This window comes from Barbus barbus (genome assembly GCF_936440315.1).
Source record: "Barbus barbus genome assembly, chromosome: 2".
NCBI lineage: Eukaryota > Metazoa > Chordata > Actinopteri > Cypriniformes > Cyprinidae > Barbus > Barbus barbus.
In genome coordinates this window covers 8,155,606-8,177,376 of record NC_136730.1, presented here as the reverse complement: position 1 = coordinate 8,177,376, position 21,771 = coordinate 8,155,606, and the positions used below count along the sequence as shown (strand labels likewise).

General features: G+C 38.2%; 1 protein-coding gene across 6 annotated transcripts; it reads left to right on the top strand.

Moving 5' to 3' along the window:
- Positions 1–4,507: 4,507 nt before the first annotated feature.
- LOC306886409 (circularly permutated Ras protein 1-like) lies at positions 4,508–19,943 on the top strand. Of its 6 annotated transcripts, none has more exons than XR_013785627.1 (20): positions 4,519–4,638; positions 5,275–5,358; positions 5,800–5,892; positions 7,602–7,694; positions 7,838–7,924; positions 8,010–8,107; positions 8,192–8,392; positions 8,485–8,535; positions 8,641–8,730; positions 10,380–10,531; positions 11,184–11,265; positions 11,457–11,581; positions 13,780–13,864; positions 17,267–17,373; positions 17,500–17,609; positions 17,703–17,910; positions 18,032–18,172; positions 18,256–18,349; positions 19,314–19,364; positions 19,527–19,943. XR_013785627.1 is itself a non-coding variant. In XM_079443492.1 (20 exons), the coding sequence occupies exons 2-20, from the start codon at positions 5,277–5,279 to the stop codon at positions 19,620–19,622; spliced, it is 1,950 nt and encodes a 649-aa protein (XP_079299618.1). In that variant the 5' UTR covers positions 4,519–4,638; positions 5,275–5,276; the 3' UTR covers positions 19,623–19,943. The 6 variants fall into 6 exon arrangements, 4 of the variants coding, with proteins under 4 accessions (XP_079299620.1, XP_079299618.1, XP_079299619.1 ...); XM_079443492.1 differs by having other exon boundaries at positions 17,703–17,814; XR_013785628.1 differs by having other exon boundaries at positions 4,531–4,638; positions 7,805–7,924; positions 19,527–19,938.
- Positions 19,944–21,771: the final 1,828 nt, after the last annotated feature.

Sequence of the window (21,771 nt, the reverse complement as noted above, 5' to 3'; positions counted from 1 at the left end):
CACATTTATCAATTAAATTACAGAAAAAAGAGAAAACCAAAGATGCCTAGCAGTACACACATTGCGTGAATTAAGTTAGCTGCTATTTGCGATTGTTTAATTTAATAATAATGTGCTTATTTATTAATACACTTTGTTAGTAGCTTGTACCTGCGATTATTGATCAGTTAGTACCATAGACTGTGAAAAAAAAAAAAGGTTAGTACACTGTAAGATCTAGAAAATAGAAATGGTACAAGTAATTTTCCAGGACATAATCCGTTGTAAACCTTTAACCCGAAAACACAAAGCATAATTAAAAATGCAGGTAAAAAAAAACCTGTGGAAATTCTTCATATTAGCATAGTAGATTGTGCCCTATTTTTTAGTTTTAAAGATTTTCTTAGCATACTAACTACTAATACACTGCTTAAAAAGTATAATTGTTCAGAATGTGTAGTTTTCTTTGTTTACTAAAAAAAACCCTTAAATTGCAATCGTTCAAAAATGTAAGTTTTCAATACATTTAAAAATAGTTATTTATATTATGCATATAATACATCTGTTACGGGAGTGACGAGACGTGAGACGTGCGGATCCATTTGCGAAGCTTTATTAAAAGACGTGGTCATACAGGCAGGGTCGAGAGACAGCAAACAGGTATGGCAGAGGCAAGACAGAGCAATCCGTGAAGCAAGCGTGGGTTGACGATCAGCGTACAGTATCCAGACAGGGCAAGGCAGAGAGAATAATCCAGGAACACAGGCAGGAATCAAGACACAGGAAGACTAACTAGAAAACAGGGAAACGCTTTGTAGAGTAGACGGGCTAACAATACTCGGCGGTGAGCAAGAGCAAGTCCCAGGCTTAAATGGAGTGATGGTGAAATGGTGATCAGGTGTGGGCGAAATAGTGAACAGCTGTGCAAGTCGTCAGTGCAATGGATTGTGGGAAATTGAGTCCAGTGTGCTGTGTAGTGTAAAAGTCCATGTGGTGAGCGGGTGACCTCAGGTGGGGAGTAAACTGAAGTGCATGGCCAGGATTCGTAACATAGCCCCCCCCCAAGGAGCGGCTTCTAGACGCTCCGATACAATCAAGGAGGGCGGTGGAGCGGAGGCGGAACAGGGGGAGGGATGGAGGGCCAGATCCCTGCGGAAGTGCAGAGGCCGGGGATCGAGGCAGAGCCGGCAGGGCAGGAAACCAGGGCGGAGCCAGATGGCACGGGAGCCCACCAGGGCAGAGCAGGCGGAACGGGAGCCCACCAGGGCAGAGCAGGCGGAACGGGAGCCCACCAGGGCAGAGCAGCGGACCGCCACGGCGGAGCAGATGACCACCAGACCACCACGGCGGGGCAGAGGACCACCACAGGGAGGCAGACAGGGATCTGGGGAGAGATCTATTTGTGATATCAACCCATGACAGAGACCGGGATCTGGGGAGAGCAGGGACAGACAACACAGAGAGAGTCCTTGTTGCAGGGCAGGACGGGACCAGAGTGCACCTGGGCGAAGCAGGAGACCCCCAGAACCAGACAGCTGACCACCACCGCTGAACAGACAAAGCCGGAGCCCACCAGTGTGGCGTAGAATGGGTAGAGAATCTCCACGGTAGAGTAGACTGGCCAGGAAGCCAGGGCAGGATCAGGGATCTGGGGAGAGCAGAGACAGACACCACAGGGAGAACAGAGACAGACAACACAGAGAGAGTCCTCATGGTCTCAGGAGCTGGGACCGGGCAGGTCGAGAGCTCGTAAACGGTCTCTATGGCTGTGGTAGGACAGGAGGAGGATATGCAGATGGCCTCCATAGCCGTGAGGGGGCGCTCTGGAGGAGCGGGCGCTTGAGGATCGGGAACGGCACTCCTGGCCGTGACTGGAGAACAGGATTCTCGGGGATCTGGATCGGCACTCCTGGCTGTGACATGAGAACTGGATTCTCGGGATACGGGATCGGCACTCCTGGCCGTGACTGGAGAACAGGATTCTCGGGGATCTGGATCGGCACTCCTGGCTGTGACATGAGAACTGGATTCTCGGGATACGGGTGTAGGTGCCACCACTTCGAGAGGTTCTGCAGCCGAAGCCGCCACCTCTGGAGGCACTGGAGCAGACTCGTGAACAGGAGAGACCTCAGGAACAGACTCGTGGACAGGAGAGGCCTCAGGAGCACAGTGTGCAGCCCACACACTCAAAGTGGCGACCGGCATAACGGGAAGCACTGAGGTCAGGGGAACAGTCTCTGTAACAGCCAGGGTTGAGGCCCTGGGAATGCCAGCTACTCGCACCGACATCAGTGGTGGGTCCATCACACTGGATATCAGAACTCAAAGGACTGACCTTGAATCTGTGGTAACAGCCTCTGGCAGTTCGGCGGAGGCGTGAAGAGACTCTGGCTGAGGAGCTGCGTCGTGAAGAGACTCTGGCTTGGCAGGCATGACGCGAGCAGACTCTGGCTTGGCAGGCATGACGCGAGCAGACTCTGGCTTGGCAGGCATGACGCGAGCAGACTCTGGCTTGGCAGGCATGACGCGAGCAGACTCTGGCTTGGCAGGCATGACGCGAGCAGACTCTGGCTTGGCAGGCATGACGCGAGCAGACTCTGGCTTGGCAGGCATGACGTGAGCAGACTCTGGCTTGGCAGAAATGATGCTACGGGGTGGTGTTGTGGCCGCTAGTTTGCGAGTGAGTGTGGTGTTGAGTTCCTCTGCGCCACCCACAGTGAATGAAGAGCCCACACACAGCAAAGCATAGTCCATAAATTGAGTGAGTGAAGCACGAGGACCCTCACGGATTAACTGCTGTTTGAGTGGCTGATTAATGCCCTCACAAAAAAAAATCTATTAACAGATAGTCCGGTAGATGTGAGTCATTAGCCAAAGCCAAATACTCAGCGATGTAATGCTCTAGGGATCGTGTGCCTTGCTTAAGGGTCAATAATAAGAAGGCTACATCCATACCTGACCGAAGTTCATCAGAAAAGCTGCTGGATCCATGTTGGGCTGAGTATTCTGTTACGGGAGTGACGAGACGCGAGACGTGCGGATCCATTTGCGAAGCTTTATTAAAAGACGTGGTCATACAGGCAGGGTCGAGAGACAGCAAACAGGTATGGCAGAGGCAAGTCAGAGCAATCCGTGGAGCAAGCGTGGGTCGACGATCAGCGTACAGTATCCAGACAGGGCAAGGCAGAGAGAATAATCCAGGAACACGGGCAGGAATCAAGACACAGGAAGACTAACTAGAAAACAGGGAAACGCTTTGTAGAGTAGACGGGCTAACAATACTCGGCGGTGAGCAAGAGCAAGTCCCAGGCTTAAATAGAGTGATGGTGATTGTGAAATGGTGATCAGGTGTGGGCGAAATAGTGAACAGCTGTGCAAGTCGTCAGTGCAATGGATTGTGGGAAATTGAGTCCAGTGTGCTGTGTAGTGTAAAAGTCCATGTGGTGAGCGGGTGACCTCAGGTGGTGAGTAAACTGAAGTGCATGGCCAGGATTCGTAACAACAGTACTGTTTAAAGTTTTAAGCACTTGTGTAAAAATGCTGTAAAATGAGGATGCTGTCAAAAATGTCATAAATAGATTTCTTTATCAATTACCTTCTATTAACTAAATTAAATCAACATTTGGTGCAAGCATCCTTTGCGTTTAAAGCAGCTTTTGCCCTAGATGCACTTGTGCTTGACTCGTGACGATCAACTGGGGCTTACTTTTTTTTTTCTTTCCATATGCGGCATGACAATTGTCGTCATTTAATACTTGTAATTTACATTTTTTTTATATAAATAAGGTTTGAATGGAAAAGGAGTTATTATTAAAAGTCAATATAACACTAGTAAACATGTTTTAACATCTAATTTTAAATGCAAAAATTTGTTGTAAAATGAATTAACGTGACTAATAAAAACTGATAAATAAAGAAAACATTTGCTACATTTGAATCTGTGGTGACATCATGCTGAATAATCAGATGTTAAAGGGATAGTTCCCTCAAAAATAAAAAATCTGTCATCATTTACTTCATATCATTCTATACCTGCATGACTTACTTTATGTTAGTTTTTGTTGCTACTGACTTCCATTTTCTCATTTCTCAAAATATTTATTTTAGTAAATGTCAAACTTTGGATTTTTGAGTGAACTATCCTTTTAATGTGATGATAATGCATACATATTGTGTTTTTCCTGTATGTTAAGGATGACATGCTCATAATGCTCCCTCCCGCATGTTCAGACAGATCTACACAAGAAACTTGACAATCTTGTTTTGAGCCAAGGGGAATATTTATTGTGATGACGTGAGTACAATGACTTACTATTTATATTACACCTGTTGTGAAAGCCTTGCCCTGCTGTTAATGAGTAAATGACTGAATTATGTCTCTATGTAAAGGTAAGCCTGACATGTGAATCAAAGTCCATGTTAGATGAAAGTGTATTTAAATCTACACTGACACACACAATCTTGTTTCGTTTCTCTCTCGCTGTTATTCTTTGCCTTTGTTTCTTCTAGTCATACACCCCCAGTTTCCTGACTTCCTGTGTCTTCACGCATACAGTCAAACATGCACAGTAGGTGTGTGAAGAGCAGGACCGTAATGTTGCTGGCTTTCTACATGAGCTGAAGGACAGACACTTTATTTTGATCTACCATCACCACCAGGTAGGCACATTTCAAACGTTGTAGAGTTCATTAGAGATGAAGCCCTCGAGATTCATAGGCTGTTTTGATTATACTGTATATTACCATGTATCTTGTATCAGTAAAGTCAACCCCTCACTCATTTTGCTTGTAGTTTCAATGAATACTACCATACTAACATTGTATTATTTTATACATCTTATATAAATTATAACACCAGGGTGTGTTGGCTCTTGGTTTGTGCAAACTTTAATAGAAAAGAAAAGGAAAGAGCAGAGAAGAAAAGATAAAACTGCAGTTGGCTGAGGAACATTCTAGCATTGTTTTAATGAGTAATCACATCATTTTCTGGATTATGATCATTTTAGAAGGAAATCACACTGTGCCTCAGTGTTTACCGCATGTGTAACTGCTTCCAGCAACTGAGATCAAAGTAAAAGTAAACCATTTTAGCAGGAAATGAAAGTATTAAAAAAAACTCCAATCTTGCCTAAACTGCACAGAAAAACTGAGCATTATCTGCCGTTTTCAGTGTACACAACGTGAGATACGTGCTGAAGTTGTTATTTTAAAGTACCTGGGCGTTAACAGAACTTGATGCAAGTATAATTTCTGACTGTTTTTACCTAGACTTTCTCTTTTTCTTATCACCCACAGAGATGGAGTTTGCTTGCAGTCATGTTGTGTGTAACTGGAGGTCTGAGAGCTTAACAGAAGATGAAGCCAAAGTCTCAAATCAAGGTCAGTTGTACGCTGTAAATGTATTAATAAGAATGGAGAACTGTTGGTTATTGACATTTAATAATACAACACAGATAATGCTGCTGAGACATGTAAAGAGACAGAATTACTGAATGAAGAATAATATGTATTAAGGGGAAAATCAGCAACAACGTTTTGAGAAAACGGTCCAGTTACACATGCCTAGCTGTGTCAGATTTAATGTCAGTGCATTGTCAGGTTGGACCGTTTTTTATATTTAGCTATTTTGTCAAATGTTTTGTACTTCATAATCATTTTACTGTTACAGTTTCACTTAAATAACATTAAGTAGTCTCTAATAGGCAGGTTCCCATCTTGAAAACTTGCCCCATGTTGTGATTTTGGGTCATTTTATGTTATTTGGCACAAATAGTCAGTGTGTAACTCCATCTATCCCTCATGCCCGCTCATGTTTTGTAGGTTCTGCCTCCACTCTTCCCTGTGGTCTGTCCAGAGCTCAGTCTGTCTCCGATCATCCTTACGACAACCGTGTTACCTTCGTTCAGAAACTAGGTAAGTAAATGGCACTTTGTTTTCATCTTAGCGTTGCTTTATGAACATTGTTCTGAATAAGTGAAGTGGCTTGTATTCTCTCTTTACATGTAAGAAACTGTTATTTCTTTAATGTTGTTTTTGTGGCAATTGTTTTGTTACTAGTTCTGATAAAGAACGGCAGAATTGACTCATTTGTTTGATTGACACTTTATTCGATTGACTTTAAATGTTGAGTGGAACAATGCTTTTGGTTCAAAAGACATGCCTGTTCTCTTGGAAAGAAAATGCTGGTTGGAAAAAAAAGATCACATCCTTTTTGTGGGTGCGAAAAATTGATGACAGAGAAACTTCATAGGTACAAATGATGTTGTTTTTATATACAGAGTTTAGAAAAAATTACGTAAATGCTCATTATACAGTAAAGGTTTATATAATTTGTGTAGGCTGCAGTGAAATAACAAACGTTGCAATTTATCTTTTCATTGTTTGTACTCTCTGGTTGGTATTTTAGTGTGATACAAGCTGTGTTCAGCAGTGGTTAATACTAGTGGTTTGTGAAATGGGTGACTTGACAGACTTCCACCAGCGACGAATCACGAAAGCCCCTTTAGCAGGAACGTCTGTAACCTTAGGTGTTTTAAGAACAGCAGTCTTTTTGATTACGACTGGATATGCAAAGCATGGCAAGACTTAATCAGTGAAATAAAGTAGCTGGTGAAAACTGAAAGTGAACAATAAGGACTGTCAAACACTAAGAAGGACTGTGTCCAAACAACAAAGAACTACTGCAGCAAAAGACAGCAAACTTCATTTTAAACATGAAGACACTGTTTCCACAAAAACTAACCACAGAGAACTTCACAAAGCCAAAAATCATGAAAGAGCTTCAACTGCTAAAACTTAAATCACAGACACAGTAATCGCAGTGCTAAAATGCAAAAAAGATGGTGTCATAATGTCAAACCTGGAAGATAAAACATAAGCTCTGGCCAGACAAATCAACTGATTTGAATATTATCAAACCGCTGTGGACAGTTTTAAAGAGAAGAAGGGGAAGCCAATAAAACAACTGGCACATGTTCTGACAGATGACATTCTAATGGAGACTATTACAAAGTTACATAAATTTAGTCTAAGAATGCTGGAAGCTGCATTAAAAGCAAATGATGGTAAAATGCATTAATAAAGAAATCATTGCTTATTTCATTGGTGTTTACATTACTTTGTCCAACTTCTGTATAAATCTAAATATTTATCTTATGCTCACCAAGGCTGCATTTATTTGATATTTATAGATTTTAATATAATAAAAATAGTAATATTGTGAAATATTATTTAATAATATTATTATATTAAATATTATAATAACGTTTTCTATTTTAGTGTAATTTGAACATTTTTCCTGCGACGCAAAGCTAAATGTTCAACAGCAGTTACCTCAGATTTTAGTATAACATGATCCTTCAGAAATCATTCTCCTATGCTGATTTAGTGCTTAATAATAATTTGTTTCTATTATCAATGTTAAAAACAGCATTTATTTACAATGGAAATCTTTGGTAAAATTGTTAATGGCTTTACTGTCACTTTTGATTCATTTAATACATCCTTGCTGAATAAAAATGTTACATTTCTTAAAAAAAAATCTTAATTACAAACTTTTTAACTTTTTTTATTTGTATAAGAAAATTGTATTTTTATCATTTCTTTACTTTTTTTTTTTACAGCTCCGTCGATGGCTCCACCTCCTGTTCCGCCCCGTAACATACAAAGGAGAGAAACTCTCTGTAGCGCACTCCCACCACCATTACCACCGAGAGGTGAGAAGTCATTCACAGTCCCTTCGTAACACAAAAAAGCACAGAAAATATTAGTAATGCTTTAACTGAAGCGGTGCATTAAAAATACTATGATGTTTGACAATAAACAGGTTCAATGAGTTCATCCTCACCCTATTTCTCAGGTCTGGAAAATAATGGAGAGACTCGACTTAAAGCTAATGTAAATGTAGTGTCGCTAAAAGTGGGAAGCCTTGTGGACATTGGTAAAGGTGTGCTAAACTGCTAAACAATATTTTTTGATAGCATAAACTTCCTAAACGTTACATCTGTTCAGCTCACTTACTATCTCCTTAGCATCTGCTATACAGAGCAGCCAGAAACCAGTGCGTTGTGGGAAATGCAATGCCGTCATGTCCTCAGCAAGCAGCCCAGAGACACACCAGAAAAAAATAGTAAGTTATACCAACAGGTGCAAAACCACTGTGTTTATATTAAACTTACTGGTGTTCAAAGTTCTTCCTGTCCCTTTTTTCTAGATATGGAGTTGTGAGTTTTGCGGCAAGGAGAACGTTTACCCCCAGACTACACTGAAGGGCGGCCGGTTTCCTTTGCGCAATCCTCCTGGCAGGGATATACTTTACTTGGACGACGATGAGGACACAGATTATGAGAATCTTGACGACATGCTTATTGTCCTGTGCGTGGACATTTCCGGAAGTATGAGCGTCACTTCTGAGGTGCTGATCACTTTCATTACAAACATCCAGAGCTGATATTATGTTTTTAACCCCCTCGTGTAATGTTCACATTAAATATATTTTCCTCTCAGATCTCTCCCGGTAACAGCACGCGATCACCCACATATGTTTCACGACTGCAGGTGAGAGGTGACTTTTGAATTTAAGTAAAAATTATTTTTACTTGAATAAACAGGCACAATGCATGTGAAATTACTCCCATTTTTTATTTTTTTTTTTGGATTCAGGGAGTCCAAGAAGCTCTTCAGATGGTGCTGTCCTCCCTGCAGAAAACCTCACCTCACCGAAGAGTGGCACTGGTGACATTTAACAATGAGGTAAAGAGACAGAAAAGCAGAACGAGAGGAGATACTGTTATGGCATCAAGCATAGTTTTTAGGCTTTTTTGAACTTGATGTGCACAAACCATTTATTATTACCAGTTCTGATCACAAAGACTATAAACATTTATTTTTTTTTCTGTACACTTGTGTTTGCAAAAACCACCGCATTATTATTTGACGTTTTTGCAATTATTGTGGTACAGAAATTTTTAAACTGGAATCTGGGGAAAATTATTATTAAAAAATATTTTTTATTTGATATATTATACAGAAAGGAAATTATCGGTGCGGTAACTGTGCAGAGAGTAATAATACATTAAAAACTGAAAATATCAAATTAATTCTGTCATTACATGTGCTTCAACCCATGTTGTGTATCTTATTCGATGTCCATGTGGTTTGAGTTATGTGGGAAAAACATCTCAACAATTGAAACAGAGGATCAGTGAACATAAGAGCTCCATTAGGAGAAAGATATTAATTATCCAGTCGCTGCACATTTCCTTTCTTTTAATCATGATGTGTCCTCCCTACGTTTTTGGGGGATTGAAAAGGTGTTGGTTCCACCACGTGGTGGTGATATTGAAACTCTTATTAAAACGTGAATTGTTTTGGATTGTGACTTTGCAAACTTTATCACCCTTGGGGTTAAACGATGAAGCATTATTAAATGTAACGTTGTAGAGTGTTTTTATTGTATTGCATTTTTGATTGTGAAGAGATAATATTGAAACCTTGTTTAGATATTAATTGTCTGACAATGTGACTTTACAAACAGGATTATATTTGTTTATAAATAAGGGAACATCCTTTATTGGTAATGTTGAAAAGTACTTTTTATTGGATATTTGAGTCCTTTTTGAGTCCACATTTAGCATGGACTGATAGTGTGTGGGATATTAGTCATTTTTATTGATTGGATTCGACAGTTGGAGTGTTTATTGGAGTGTTTTTCCTACGTACCTATCAATTTCTCGGGTGTGCTGAGTTTGTGTTGATTGAATATATTATGTGAAATATATTATTGTATATATCATTATATATAATGGAATTGTTAGATGTAAATATATTTATTGTGAACAGTACTATACATTCACATTCAAATTTATGTTTATACTGGACAATATTATTCCAATGTTAAATTTGCTTTGCCTTGTGCAATTTATTTATTTTTAACTTCCAACATGTTGTCTTTATTATTGACATGCTTTTTCTCACTTGTTGTAAATGTCTTTAAATATGAAAATATAGAGCTGCTTTTTTGTCAGATGGTGTCTTCCTGTCTAAGTGGGTTATTTTTTCGTCAGAATAAGCAGCTCTGTGGTCTAGAGTTTATGCTTCTAGATTTTGGCGATATGTACCCTGTAAATCATACCGTGTAAGAATCACATAAATGAGGACGAACTACATACTTGTGAAGCCAAAATTCTACCGACCTGTAAAACTTACTGACACGTCAAGCTGTGATGATTCCCATTCTTGTTTTGGTTTTGAAAAGCATGTGGCTTCTGGTTTGTGGAAACCAAAATTCATTGTGAAGGAACTAAGAAGCATGTGAAACTACTAAGTTTAGCAATTGAAAAGCCATTTCAGAGAACTAGATGAACATGAAAAGCATGAACAGTTGTGTTTGTGGTCTTTAGGTGACAGTATATGGTGACGGCACAAAGATTCCTCTCACTCTGAGAGACTGGGCACTGGTGGACTATGACTATCTGAAGAAGGAGGGAGAGAACTACAGCACCCCTCACTGCATTGCAGAGACTATCCAACCTCTCACCCAGAAAATCAAAGAGTGAGTGGCACATTCTCAATCTTTTATTGTATGTATATCTGTCAATGGTCACGTCATCTTGTCTGTAGTGTGTGTGAGAAGGCGGTATTTTGTAGGTTTGGCACTGAGCTTCTTTCAGCTAGTGCTGTTTGATTTCGTGTTTTGTGCTTCTGCAAGTTGATAAACTGTCTGAATTGTTTTTTAAAGATCCATAGCTTTATGAAACCATTATATCCTGTTAAATAAGTTAGAAATAAACCAAGGCTAGGCTCAAAAATACAGTGAGCTCAAAACCCACAAATATGACTAGGGAGGCTATTCATGTCCATTCGAACGTGGCATAAATATAGACATCATAGACTGTAAACAGCTTTATTGCTTTACATCATTGTTATTTTAAACCGTGTAGAACCAATCACAGGAAAAACATTTCTATTAAGAAGTGCCTGTTTCTATAGAAGACCATATACCAGTGCTATAAAATAACCCAGAAATAATACATCCATGTCAAGAACCTATGATATATATATATGCTAAATGACTAAATGTAAATGTATACATTTTTATATATACATTGAATAAAGAGAGAAAGAAAAGCAATACATTTTAGTGTGAAGTCAGTATGTCAGTACTCTGTCTCAATGTGTGATTAATTAAGGTTTTGTTTTCTCAGACTCAGAGAGCATGGAGCCACAGCACTGGGACCCGCTGCCCTCATCTCTGTTGCCATGGCATCTCAGTTCACAGGGTCAAAAGTCTGTACCATAACTATGTGTTCTGACAAATATACCTGTTTTGTTATGATAAATATGTGCTGCCGTGATAAAATCACTACTCGCTGAGTTAAGCCATAGTCTAGAAGAGGACACTTTTCATATGTTATCATATACTGATGCTATACATATACGTGTATATATTTGTGTAATTTTTTTATATTTGTTTTCAGGTTATAATTTGCACAGATGGGCAGGCCAACATAGGCCTAGGCCAATTAGATCAAGAGTCTTCCCATTGTCCCGCCCCCTCACCTTATTTTTACAACCAGTTAGCCCATTATGCTGCTGAAAAGGGGTGAGCAACTGCAAAACACAAATCTCATTCTGAATATTATGTTAGTTTCTCCCAGTGTGTGATGCATTACTAAGTAATCACTGTAATTTAATTACTTTTCCCTCAAAAATTAAAGTAAGAGATTACTCTTGATTTTTCTGTAATTTAATTAGAGTTACTTCTGATGTAGTTGCATTAAATACTGTATAGAGCTATTTTATTCAACCCCGAATTCCGGAAATGTTGGGACGTTTTTTTTAAATTTGAATAAAACGAAAACTAAAAGAATTTCAAATCACATGAGCCAATATTTTATTCACAATAGAACATAGATAACATAACAAATGTTTCAACTGAGAAATTTTACAATTTTAAGCACAAAATGAGCTCATTTCAAATTTGATGCCTGCTACAGGTCTCAAAATAGTACCATGGTGTAGCATCTCCTCTTTTTTTCAAAACAGTTTGAAGATGTCTGGGCACCGAGGTTATGAGTTTCTGGAGTCTTGTGTTGGAATGATATTTTCTTGTCTGATATAGGTTTCCAGCTGCTGAAGAGTTTGTGGTCATCTTTGACATATTTTTTGTTTAATGATGCACCAAATGTTCTCTATAGGTAAAAGATGTGGACTGCAGACAGGCCAATTCAGCACCCAGACTCTTCTACTATGAAGCCATGCTGTTGTAATAGCTGCAGTATGTGGTTTTGCATTGTCCTGCTGAAATACACAAGGCCTTCCCTGAAATAGACATTGTCTGGAGGGGAGCATATGTTGCTCTAAAACCTTTATATACCTTTCAGCATTCATAGTGCCTTACAAAACATGCAAGCTGCCCATACTGTATACACTTATGCACACCCATACCATCAGAGATGCTAGCTTTTAAACTGAACGCTGATAACACACTGGAAGGTCTCCCTCCTCTTTAGCCCGGAGGACCTTTTTGCATGATAGAGATTTAGTTGGCATCTGCAGATGGCATGGCAGATTGTGTTTACAGACAGTAGTTTCTGGAAGTATTCCTGGGCCCATTTAGTAATATCAATGACAGAATCATGCCAATGAGTGATGCAGTGTCGTCTGAGGGCCCGAAGACCACTGGCATCCAACAAAGGCCTTGTCCCTTATGCTCAGAGATTTCTCCAGTTTCTTTGAATCTTTTGATGATGTTATGCACTGTAGATGATGAGATTTGCAAAGCCTTTGCAATTTGATGTCGAGGAACGTTGTTTTTAAAGTATTCCACAATCTTTTTACGCACTCTTTCACAAATTGGAGAGCCTCTGCCTCTCTAAGACATCCCTTTTATAGCTAATCATGTTACAGACCTGATGTCAGTTAATTTAATTAGTTTCTAGATGTTCTCCCAGCTGAATCTTTTCCAAATGTCTTGCTTTTTCAACCCTTTGTTTCCCCCCTGCCAATGTTTTTGAGACTTGTAGTGTCAGACCTCTGTCGTGTGTGTCATGTGTTCCTGCCTCTTGTGCCCTTATTTGGTTTGTTTCCTGTCCTCGTTTCATGTCATTGGTAGTTTATTCTTGTCCAGCCCTGTTTTCCTTGATTATGCTGAGTATTTATAGTCCTGTCTGTTCAGTGTTATGTCGTCTGGTCTACTCGTTACTCCCCGGTGTTTGATGTCTGTGTTTGCCTTTCCTTGTCCTGCCCTGTCTTCAGTAAAGTATGTTATTTGAGTTACGACGTGTTCCTTGTTCCTCCCTGCAGTGTGCACCATGACATGTAGCAGGCATCAAATTTGAAAAGAGCTCATTTAGTGGCTAAAAGTGTAACATTTCTCAGTTTAAACATTTATGTTATCTATGTTCTATTGTGAATAAAATACTAGCTCATGTGATTTGACAGTCTTTTAGTTTCCATTTTATTCAAAAACATCCCAACATTTCCAGAATTCAGGTTGTATAAAACAATAGTGAATTGAACATCTAATGTTAAAATGTATGTTTTAATGTAACCTTCTCCCTTTAAATACCTTTGTCGGTTCGAGAGTAATTTATGCAGTTTCATATTATTTATGTGGTCGAGGCTGATTTTAACTGTAATTGCTAGCTAATAATTGATTACTTTTTTTAGAGTAGCTTGCCCATCAGTGGTTTTAGCGAACAACAATGAATGTAGACCAGTGTACTTAATGAAATCATGTCATGTCAAGTGTTATTTTGGTCACAAGTCACAGATTTCTGTTGATGTGGTTATTTATAGTGTGATTGTGTCCGTGATGACCTTTGAAGGAGAGGACTGTCGTTTGGCAGAGGTTGGGAAGTTGGCTGATCACACAGGAGGCAGAGTGAGTTACTGCTGCTGCTCATCTGCAGTCTACCTTTTTGTTTAGTAGTCTGGGTCATGTTGCTAGTATCAGATAAGATGGTAAAGATTGATTACTTTAGAGAAACCTAGAGGTACATGAGGATTGCAGCAACAGTCCATTTCCCCTGAGGGTGTTGTCTTTCACTAATCTGGTTACATCGCACACACTTGTAGCTCACTGTAAACTATGTGTAAAAAGTACTCAAAAATTTTACTCAATTAAAAGTACAAGTATCTGGCCAAAAACATACTTGAGTAAAAGTAAAAAAGTACTATCTATATATATATATATATATATATATATATATATATATATATATATATACATACATACATACATACAGGTTTTTCAATTCATATTTATTTGTATAGCGCTTTTCACGATACAAATTGTTGCAAAGCAGCTTTACAGAAAATGTAAGTTTCTACATTATATTTAGGAGTAGGTTATTGGTGGTAGAGTAAAAATCATGCAGTTAAAATATATACAGTCAGGTCCATAAATATTGGGACATCGACACAATTCTAACATTTTTGGCTCTATACACCACAATGGATTTCAAATGAAACGAACAATATGTGCTTTAACTGCAGACTGTCAGCTTTAATTTGAGGGTATTTACATCCAAATCAGGTGAACGGTGTAGGAATTACAACAGTTTGCATATGTGCCTCCCACTTGTTAAGGGACCAAAAGTAATGGGACAGAATAATAATCATAAATCAAACTTTCACTTTTTAATACTTGGTTGCAAATCCTTTGCAGTCAATTACAGCCTGAAGTCTGGAACGCATAGACATCACCAGACGCTGGGTTTCATCCCTGGTGATGCTCTGCCAGGCCTCTACTGCAACCGTCTTCAGTTCCTGCTTGTTCTTGGGGCATTTTCCCTTCAGTTTTGTCTTCAGCAAGTGAAATGCATGCTCAATCGGATTCAGGTCAGGTGATTGACTTGGCCATTGCATAACAGTCCACTTCTTTCCCTTCAAAAACTCTTTGGTTGCTTTTGCAGTATGCTTTGGGTCATTGTCCATCTGCACTGTGAAGCGCCGTCCAGTGAGTTCTGAAGCATTTGGCTGAATATGAGCAGATAATATTGCCCGAAACACTTCAGAATTAATCCTGCTGCTTTTGTCAGCAGTCACATCATCAATAAATACAAGAGAACCAGCTCCACTGGCAGCCATACATGCCCACGCCATGACACTACCACCACCATGCTTCACTGATGAGGTGGTATGCTTAGGATCATGAGCAGTTCCTTTCCTTCTTCATACTCTTCTCTTCCCATCACTCTGGTACAAGTTGATCTTGGTCTCATCTGTCCATAGGATGTTGTTCCAGAACTGTGAAGGCTTTTTTAGATGTTGTTTGGCAAACTCTAATCTGGCCTTCCTGTTTTTGAGGCTCACCAATGGTTTACATCTTGTGGTGAACCCTCTGTATTCACTCTGGTGAAGTCTTCTCTTGATTGTTGACTTTGACACACATACACCTACCTCCTGGAGAGTGTTCTTGATCTGGCCAATTGTTGTGAAGGGTGTTTTCTTCACCAGGGAAAGAATTCTTCGGTCATCCACCACAGTTGTTTTCCGTGGTCTTCCAGGTCTTTTGGTGTTGCTGAGCTCACCGGTGCGTTCCTTCTTTTTAAGAATGTTCCAAACAGTTGTTTTGGCCACGCCTAATGTTTTTGCTATCTCTCTGATGGGTTTGTTTTGTTTTTTCAGCCTAATGATGGTTTGCTTCACTGATAGTGATAGCTCTTTGGATCTCATCTTGACAGTTGACAGCAACAGATTCCAAATGCAAATAGCACACTTGAAATGAACTCTGGACCTTTTATCTGCTCGTTGTAATTGGGATAATGAGGGAATAACACACACCTGGCCATGGAACAGCTGAGAAGCCAATTGTCCCATTACTTTTGGTCCCTTAACAAGTGGGAGGCACATATACAAACTGTTGTAATTCCTACACCGTTCACCTGATTTGGATGTAAATATCCTCAAATTAAAGCTGACAGTCTGCAGTTAAAGCACATCTTGTTCGTTTCATTTGAAATCCATTGTGGTGGTGTATAGAGCCAAAAATGTTAGAATTGTGTCGATGTCCCAATATTTATGGACCTGACTGTATATGACTTTCATTTATCAGATGAACACAAGCTAAGATCTAAATCATCTAAACTAAATCATCATTCTTCGTATAACAAGTATGGGACATCCAAAAATGACACTTCAAAAACTGCACAAAGTTAATATGGCAATAACTAATACAACCCCTGTTAATGAATCAGTGTCTTCTTAATGATACAATTACAAAATTACAAATACTAATATTTTAAACTTTACCGTCGAGTTCACTTTGTGTGGTTTCTGAAGTGGTCCTGTCCCCTTGCATTATACGGACAAAAAAAAATCTTTGCTTGTGTTCATCTGAAGAAAGAAAGTCATAAACATCTGGGATGACATGAGAATCTTAATTTTGGGTGAACTATAACAGTGTGATGCAGAGGTTAGAAACATATTCCAGACAGAATGCAACAATGGGTTGAATTAATGAGGAGAGTCATAGAATTAAAACATACAACATTTTTGGAAGGCCACTTTTTTGTGTTGTCTACGTCACTGTCTAAAAGGATAATTCATATTTTAATTGTTTATTTGGGGCATTTTTTTGGCCTTTTTCTCAGCAAATATTGCTACATAATTATTTGCGACTAATTATATTAATGATTGAGCAAATAATTGGTTCTCACGTCAAGCATGCACGATTGTGCTTCCGTTTCCATATTTAATGTGCATAAGATAAAATAAAAAATGTGATGTACTTTAAGTTGAAAAGAAATTGTAAGGAGTAAAAAGTACTGTTTTTTTCTTCAGAAATGTAATCAAGTAAAAGTACAAGTAGTCAGTTTAAATTGTACTTGAATAAAGTAAAAATCCCCCAAAATAATATTCAAGTACAGTAATCAAGTAAAATTACTCAAGTATTTGAAAAATGCTCACATATTCTGTATAACCCCTTAGCTCTACATTTTCTGCTCACAGCAACTGTCTGTCACTACACTTCAAGCACATCCTGAACCTTGTGTGTAAAACCCCTCTGTAGAAGCTTAATCTGTTTTTAATGGGACATTTAGCTTGAAGGTTATTTCAGAGAAACTGATACTTATCACCAGTGACACCCACACGTGCAAGGAAGGATGATTTTGTGTTCAGTATTTCCCCTTCAGCTCTCTTTGAATGTGAGAAAGAGTTTTAGCTTTGAAACAATGATAACAGGAAACTGGTGCATACGTTTGCGAGACATCAAGTCATCCATCTCTGTAGTGTGTTAAATGTTAAAAACCAATTATGTTTTTTTTCTTCCACTTTTCAGATAAATATTGTAAATATTGGTACAATTGCCACAGAAATTCAGAGCGCTGTAGCTGACAATGTCCTTGCAACTAGCGTTATAGCAACACTGCTGGCACCGGTTGGCATGTAAGTATCCATTAATAACCTTCACTCACACAAATGCATATAAATACATGCAAACACAAATATGCACTATACACACATTGCATAGCGACTGTCTCTATTTTGCTCTGTCTTCTCTGATTGATGCAGGTACTTCCCCTATGAGGAGCATAATCATAGGTTAGTACGAGAGATTGGCAACGTAACAGATGGTGTTGAGATCACCTTCCAGTTTGCAGTCAGACCAGAAAAAGTTGAAAGTAAGCACAAAATATACAGTGCAATCAAAAACATAAAAATAAATTAGAACACAAAATGTAGAATTTTGAAATGTGTGGTTTTTTTTTTTTTAGGTTTCCAACAACACGACCGGGTCCCTTTTCAGCTGCAGCTGAGTTTCAAGACTCGAGATTTGCAGAAAGTGACGAGAGTCATCACTCAACAGAAACGCGTCACCACCAGCAGGCAAACCACTAAAAATACTACACAATAACAACAAACACCCTCCAGAGTGACAGCTCATGACACATCTCACTTTATAGTTTTGCCATAAACTACTTGGTGATTTATAGTCAGCTGTTTGACATGCAAAATATCTGCAAAAATGTAATTGTTGACTTAAAAAGACACATACATCTCATCCTTCCTTCCCCCATCTCTGTGTCTTGTCCTGTGTGTGTAGTTGGGTGTGGGCAGGCAGTTTAAATATGTCTGTGTTGGGCGTTCACTGTGCCCAGCTGTGTGCCAGGCTGACTATGGAGGGCCGGGTACAGGAAGCACAGAGACAACTCAGAGCTCAGCAGGACCTTCTCAAAGACATCAGGTATGGCAAACCTCACCAGAATGCTCTTTTCTACATCATATGTGTATGTATAAAATATATCTCTCTTAATGTTTATCTCACAGTCAACAGAAGCCGAGCCCTCAAGAAGAGAGCATCTATGGGAACTGGATCAGCACCATGAGTATGATCTGTGAAGACCTCACCACTGGCAAACAGGTGTGAATCCACCCTCAACTAATAAATGATTTCATTTTATTTTTGAATGTTATGAATTTCCAGCATCATTACTCCAGTCTTCAGTGTTACATGATCCTGCAGAAATCATTCTGATATGCTGATTTGCTGCTCATAACATTTCTTATTATTATCAGTTTTGGAAATAGCTGTGCTGCTTAGTATTTTTGTGGACTGTGATATATTTTTCAGGATTCTTTCATGAATGGAAAGTACAAAGTAAAAATTAAAAGCATTTATTTGAAATAGTAATTATTATGCATGTCATTATTATTATACATGTATAATAATTTATTATATATGTATTATACATAGTAAATATTATACATGTCTTTACTGTCACCTCTATATATTTCTGAAGGATCACGTGGCACTGTAGACTGCATTAATAGCTGCTGAAAATTTGGCTTTGCCATTAGAGAAATAAATTACACTTGTTGTTTTAAATTAGTATTTCACAATATTACTGCTTTTACTATATTTTGATTAAATAAATGCAGCCTTGGTGAGTGTAAAGTGAGTTTTTTTTTTTTTTTAAACATTGTTATTATTCCAAAAATTCCAAATGGTATGTAATCATTAATATTATTAAGCCATTAAAACATTATGGAATATTTAACTAATCAGTAGGTTGTGCTATTCAAATATGAATACATATCAATGCAATATCGATGTTTTATGTATAATAAAAACTATATCAAAAATACACTTTATAGCAGAGCATTTGTCAAGCATTGTCATTGTTTACTTAATTCAGCATACCAAAGTCAGAATAGACACACTCTCACATGCTTGTAGATATGTGTCAGTGATTGTGTTTCAACATGTTTTGAAATCTTCTCAGCTCCAAAAGTGCCCCAAGCCATATTAGTGTTATAGATTAATCATTGTGACTAAATTATAAAGTCCTTGTGCTAAAAGCATGACACACTTTTACTCTTAACAGAACACAACAGAAACTGACACCATACCAGCAACCCGAACACCTTCCACTGCGGTGAGTTAAAGATCTCCCACACTTTATATATAACAGAAAATATGGGATTCAAAATCTAATTTAAACTCTGATGTACACAGAAACTTGTTAGGATTTTGAAAAACAGTTATACATAAAATGAATAAGAAATAATGCTTAATAATCAAATTTTTTCTCCTCCAGAGTCTCTCAGATGCAGCGGCCAAGGTGGTCTACCAAATGAAGAGAGCGAAGAGCGTGAGCGGAAAGGGACAGAAAGTTGCCATGCTGGAGCACTGAGCTCAGATGTCACCAAGGCTCATTCAAATGTGAAACCAGTCATATAGGCTGCTATATCAATCACAAACTGTGGACAATGAATACTGCTTGGAATATATGCAATATAAAATATATGCAAACTATGAGTCAATAACCTTGTATCCAGCTGGTGAGTTTCTTGTCATGCCATTACTGCTGTATTGATCTTTGGCTGATGTGTGCATTTCAGACATTTTTACGCGAGTAACTTGTGTAAATGTATGTCAGATTACCACCTTGGATACTAGGAACTGTATTAATAAATAATGCAATCAAATAAAGCATGTTTTATAGAAATCACAGACTGATTCCTACTCTTTCTACTTGCATAAAACTATCAATCTTCAAATCATTTTATAATGCATGTCGGTTTAAAGAATAAACACTGGTAAAAATATGTCAACAGAACCAACTTTAGTGATGTACGTGACGAAAATGCCCTGATCATTTGCAATCTTTGAGTTCTTTTTTATCTCTCTCTCTCTCTCTCTGTCTTTCCCTGATGTTAATGGCAGATGCAGAGTAGCATTTGACTTTTGAAATACCATTCTTGAAATGAGGCGATTCTATCTGTCTCTACAGACGGTATGTACCTAGAAACCTGTGTCACCATCTGGTTCTCCCTTAAGAAAAACATCAGTTTTTCTGCCGATTTAACACTACATCAGGTTTTTCTATAATGAGGTTTTGTTTTGCTCGTATGACCTCTGGTTCACTCCACAAAAGACCTTTAATTCAGTCACGATCAGGTCCAGATCTCTGTAGAATCACAGGTTTTGCAGCCCCATCTTCTTGTTATTTAATTTCATTCATTCATTCATAATTTTATTTCAGCTGCCAATAAGCATGTTGTACTGTCATCACACAATATTCAAATCCATTTTACAGAATTCCACCATTTTCTACTAAAAAGAAAATGCAAGAAATAATACATAAAAAAATTTTTTTCAAACAAATGATGCAAAACCTTTTGTCAGAAGTAATTTTTCAGTCACACTTTATTTTAAGGTCCAATTCACGCTATTAACAAACCATTAACTATGACTTTTGCCAAAATAAACTACTAATTTGCTGCGTCTTAATAGTAAGGTAGTTGTTAAGTTTAGGTATTGGGTAGGATTATATATGTAAAATATGGTCATGAAGAACATGTGCTTTATAAGCATTAATAAACAGCCACAATGTTAATAATAGGCATGCTAATAAGCAACTAGTAAAGAGTGAAAATTACTCCCTATAATTATAAATATAACAGTTTTTATGACTTTTAGCAATGCCTTTTATTCAACCGGTGTCATTTTGTGTAGTTCATCATATTATATACATACATAAAAAAAAATAATAATAATAAAAAAACATTTAATTCATATTAACATGATTTTTTTTCTTAATTTTGAACCGTATAGAATAAAATTAAATCTTTGCCGATTATGTCTTGGTCATGATTATTGTCAGTGTTAGCTACATCAAAATGTAAACTACTTATGTTCCTGCATGACAAAACCTGACAACGAAGTGTGTATGAAACAAGCATGTAATTTGCTTGGAATCTCATCAGACAGGTTTAAACTCACTCTGTCTGGGAGAAAGAGAGAGAAAGAGCGCTAAGGAGGGAGGGGAAGATCAGTCAACCAAAAGCAAACCACATGTAAGATTTTCGATCATACCTATACAGCTGGATACAACACGAGAGAGACCACCAGATAAAGAAAAAAAGTCTTGCAGAGGTAATTTACTCCGAGATTTAATGTTAATACAATTTTATGACTGTTAATGTAGATTTGGCGTTAAGCCTGTAAGTCAAAAACTGTTATAAAAATTATAGTTCATTCTAAATCATTAGTATTTTGTCAAAAAAAAATCATTGTTGACACTTAAGCCTTAAAGACGAATGAATGTCATTGATTAGATGACAAATGAAATCAAGAAATATTTATTTGAAAGAAAAATAGCACAAGAACACTTCTCAAGCAAAACTACTCTTTTTTGCTGTAAAAAGGGCCAAAACATATCTTACCACTTGTCAAACTCGATTCAGAGATACTGTGGTGAAGCACACTGTGAACCTGAGGGAATTGACTTCATACATAAAATCATGGGACTGATTGGTTAAATATCACTGGGGGAAAAA

Coding starts and splice junctions, on each gene's coding strand:
- LOC306886409 (XM_079443491.1), top strand. CDS start 5,277: ATGGAGTTTGCTTGCAGTCATGTTGTGTGTAACTGGAGGTCTGAGAGC. Junction 8,393..8,484: donor GTATGAGCGTCACTTCTGAG/GTGCTGATCACT, acceptor TTTTCCTCTCAG/ATCTCTCCCGGTAACAGCAC. Junction 8,536..8,640: donor CATATGTTTCACGACTGCAG/GTGAGAGGTGAC, acceptor TTTTGGATTCAG/GGAGTCCAAGAAGCTCTTCA.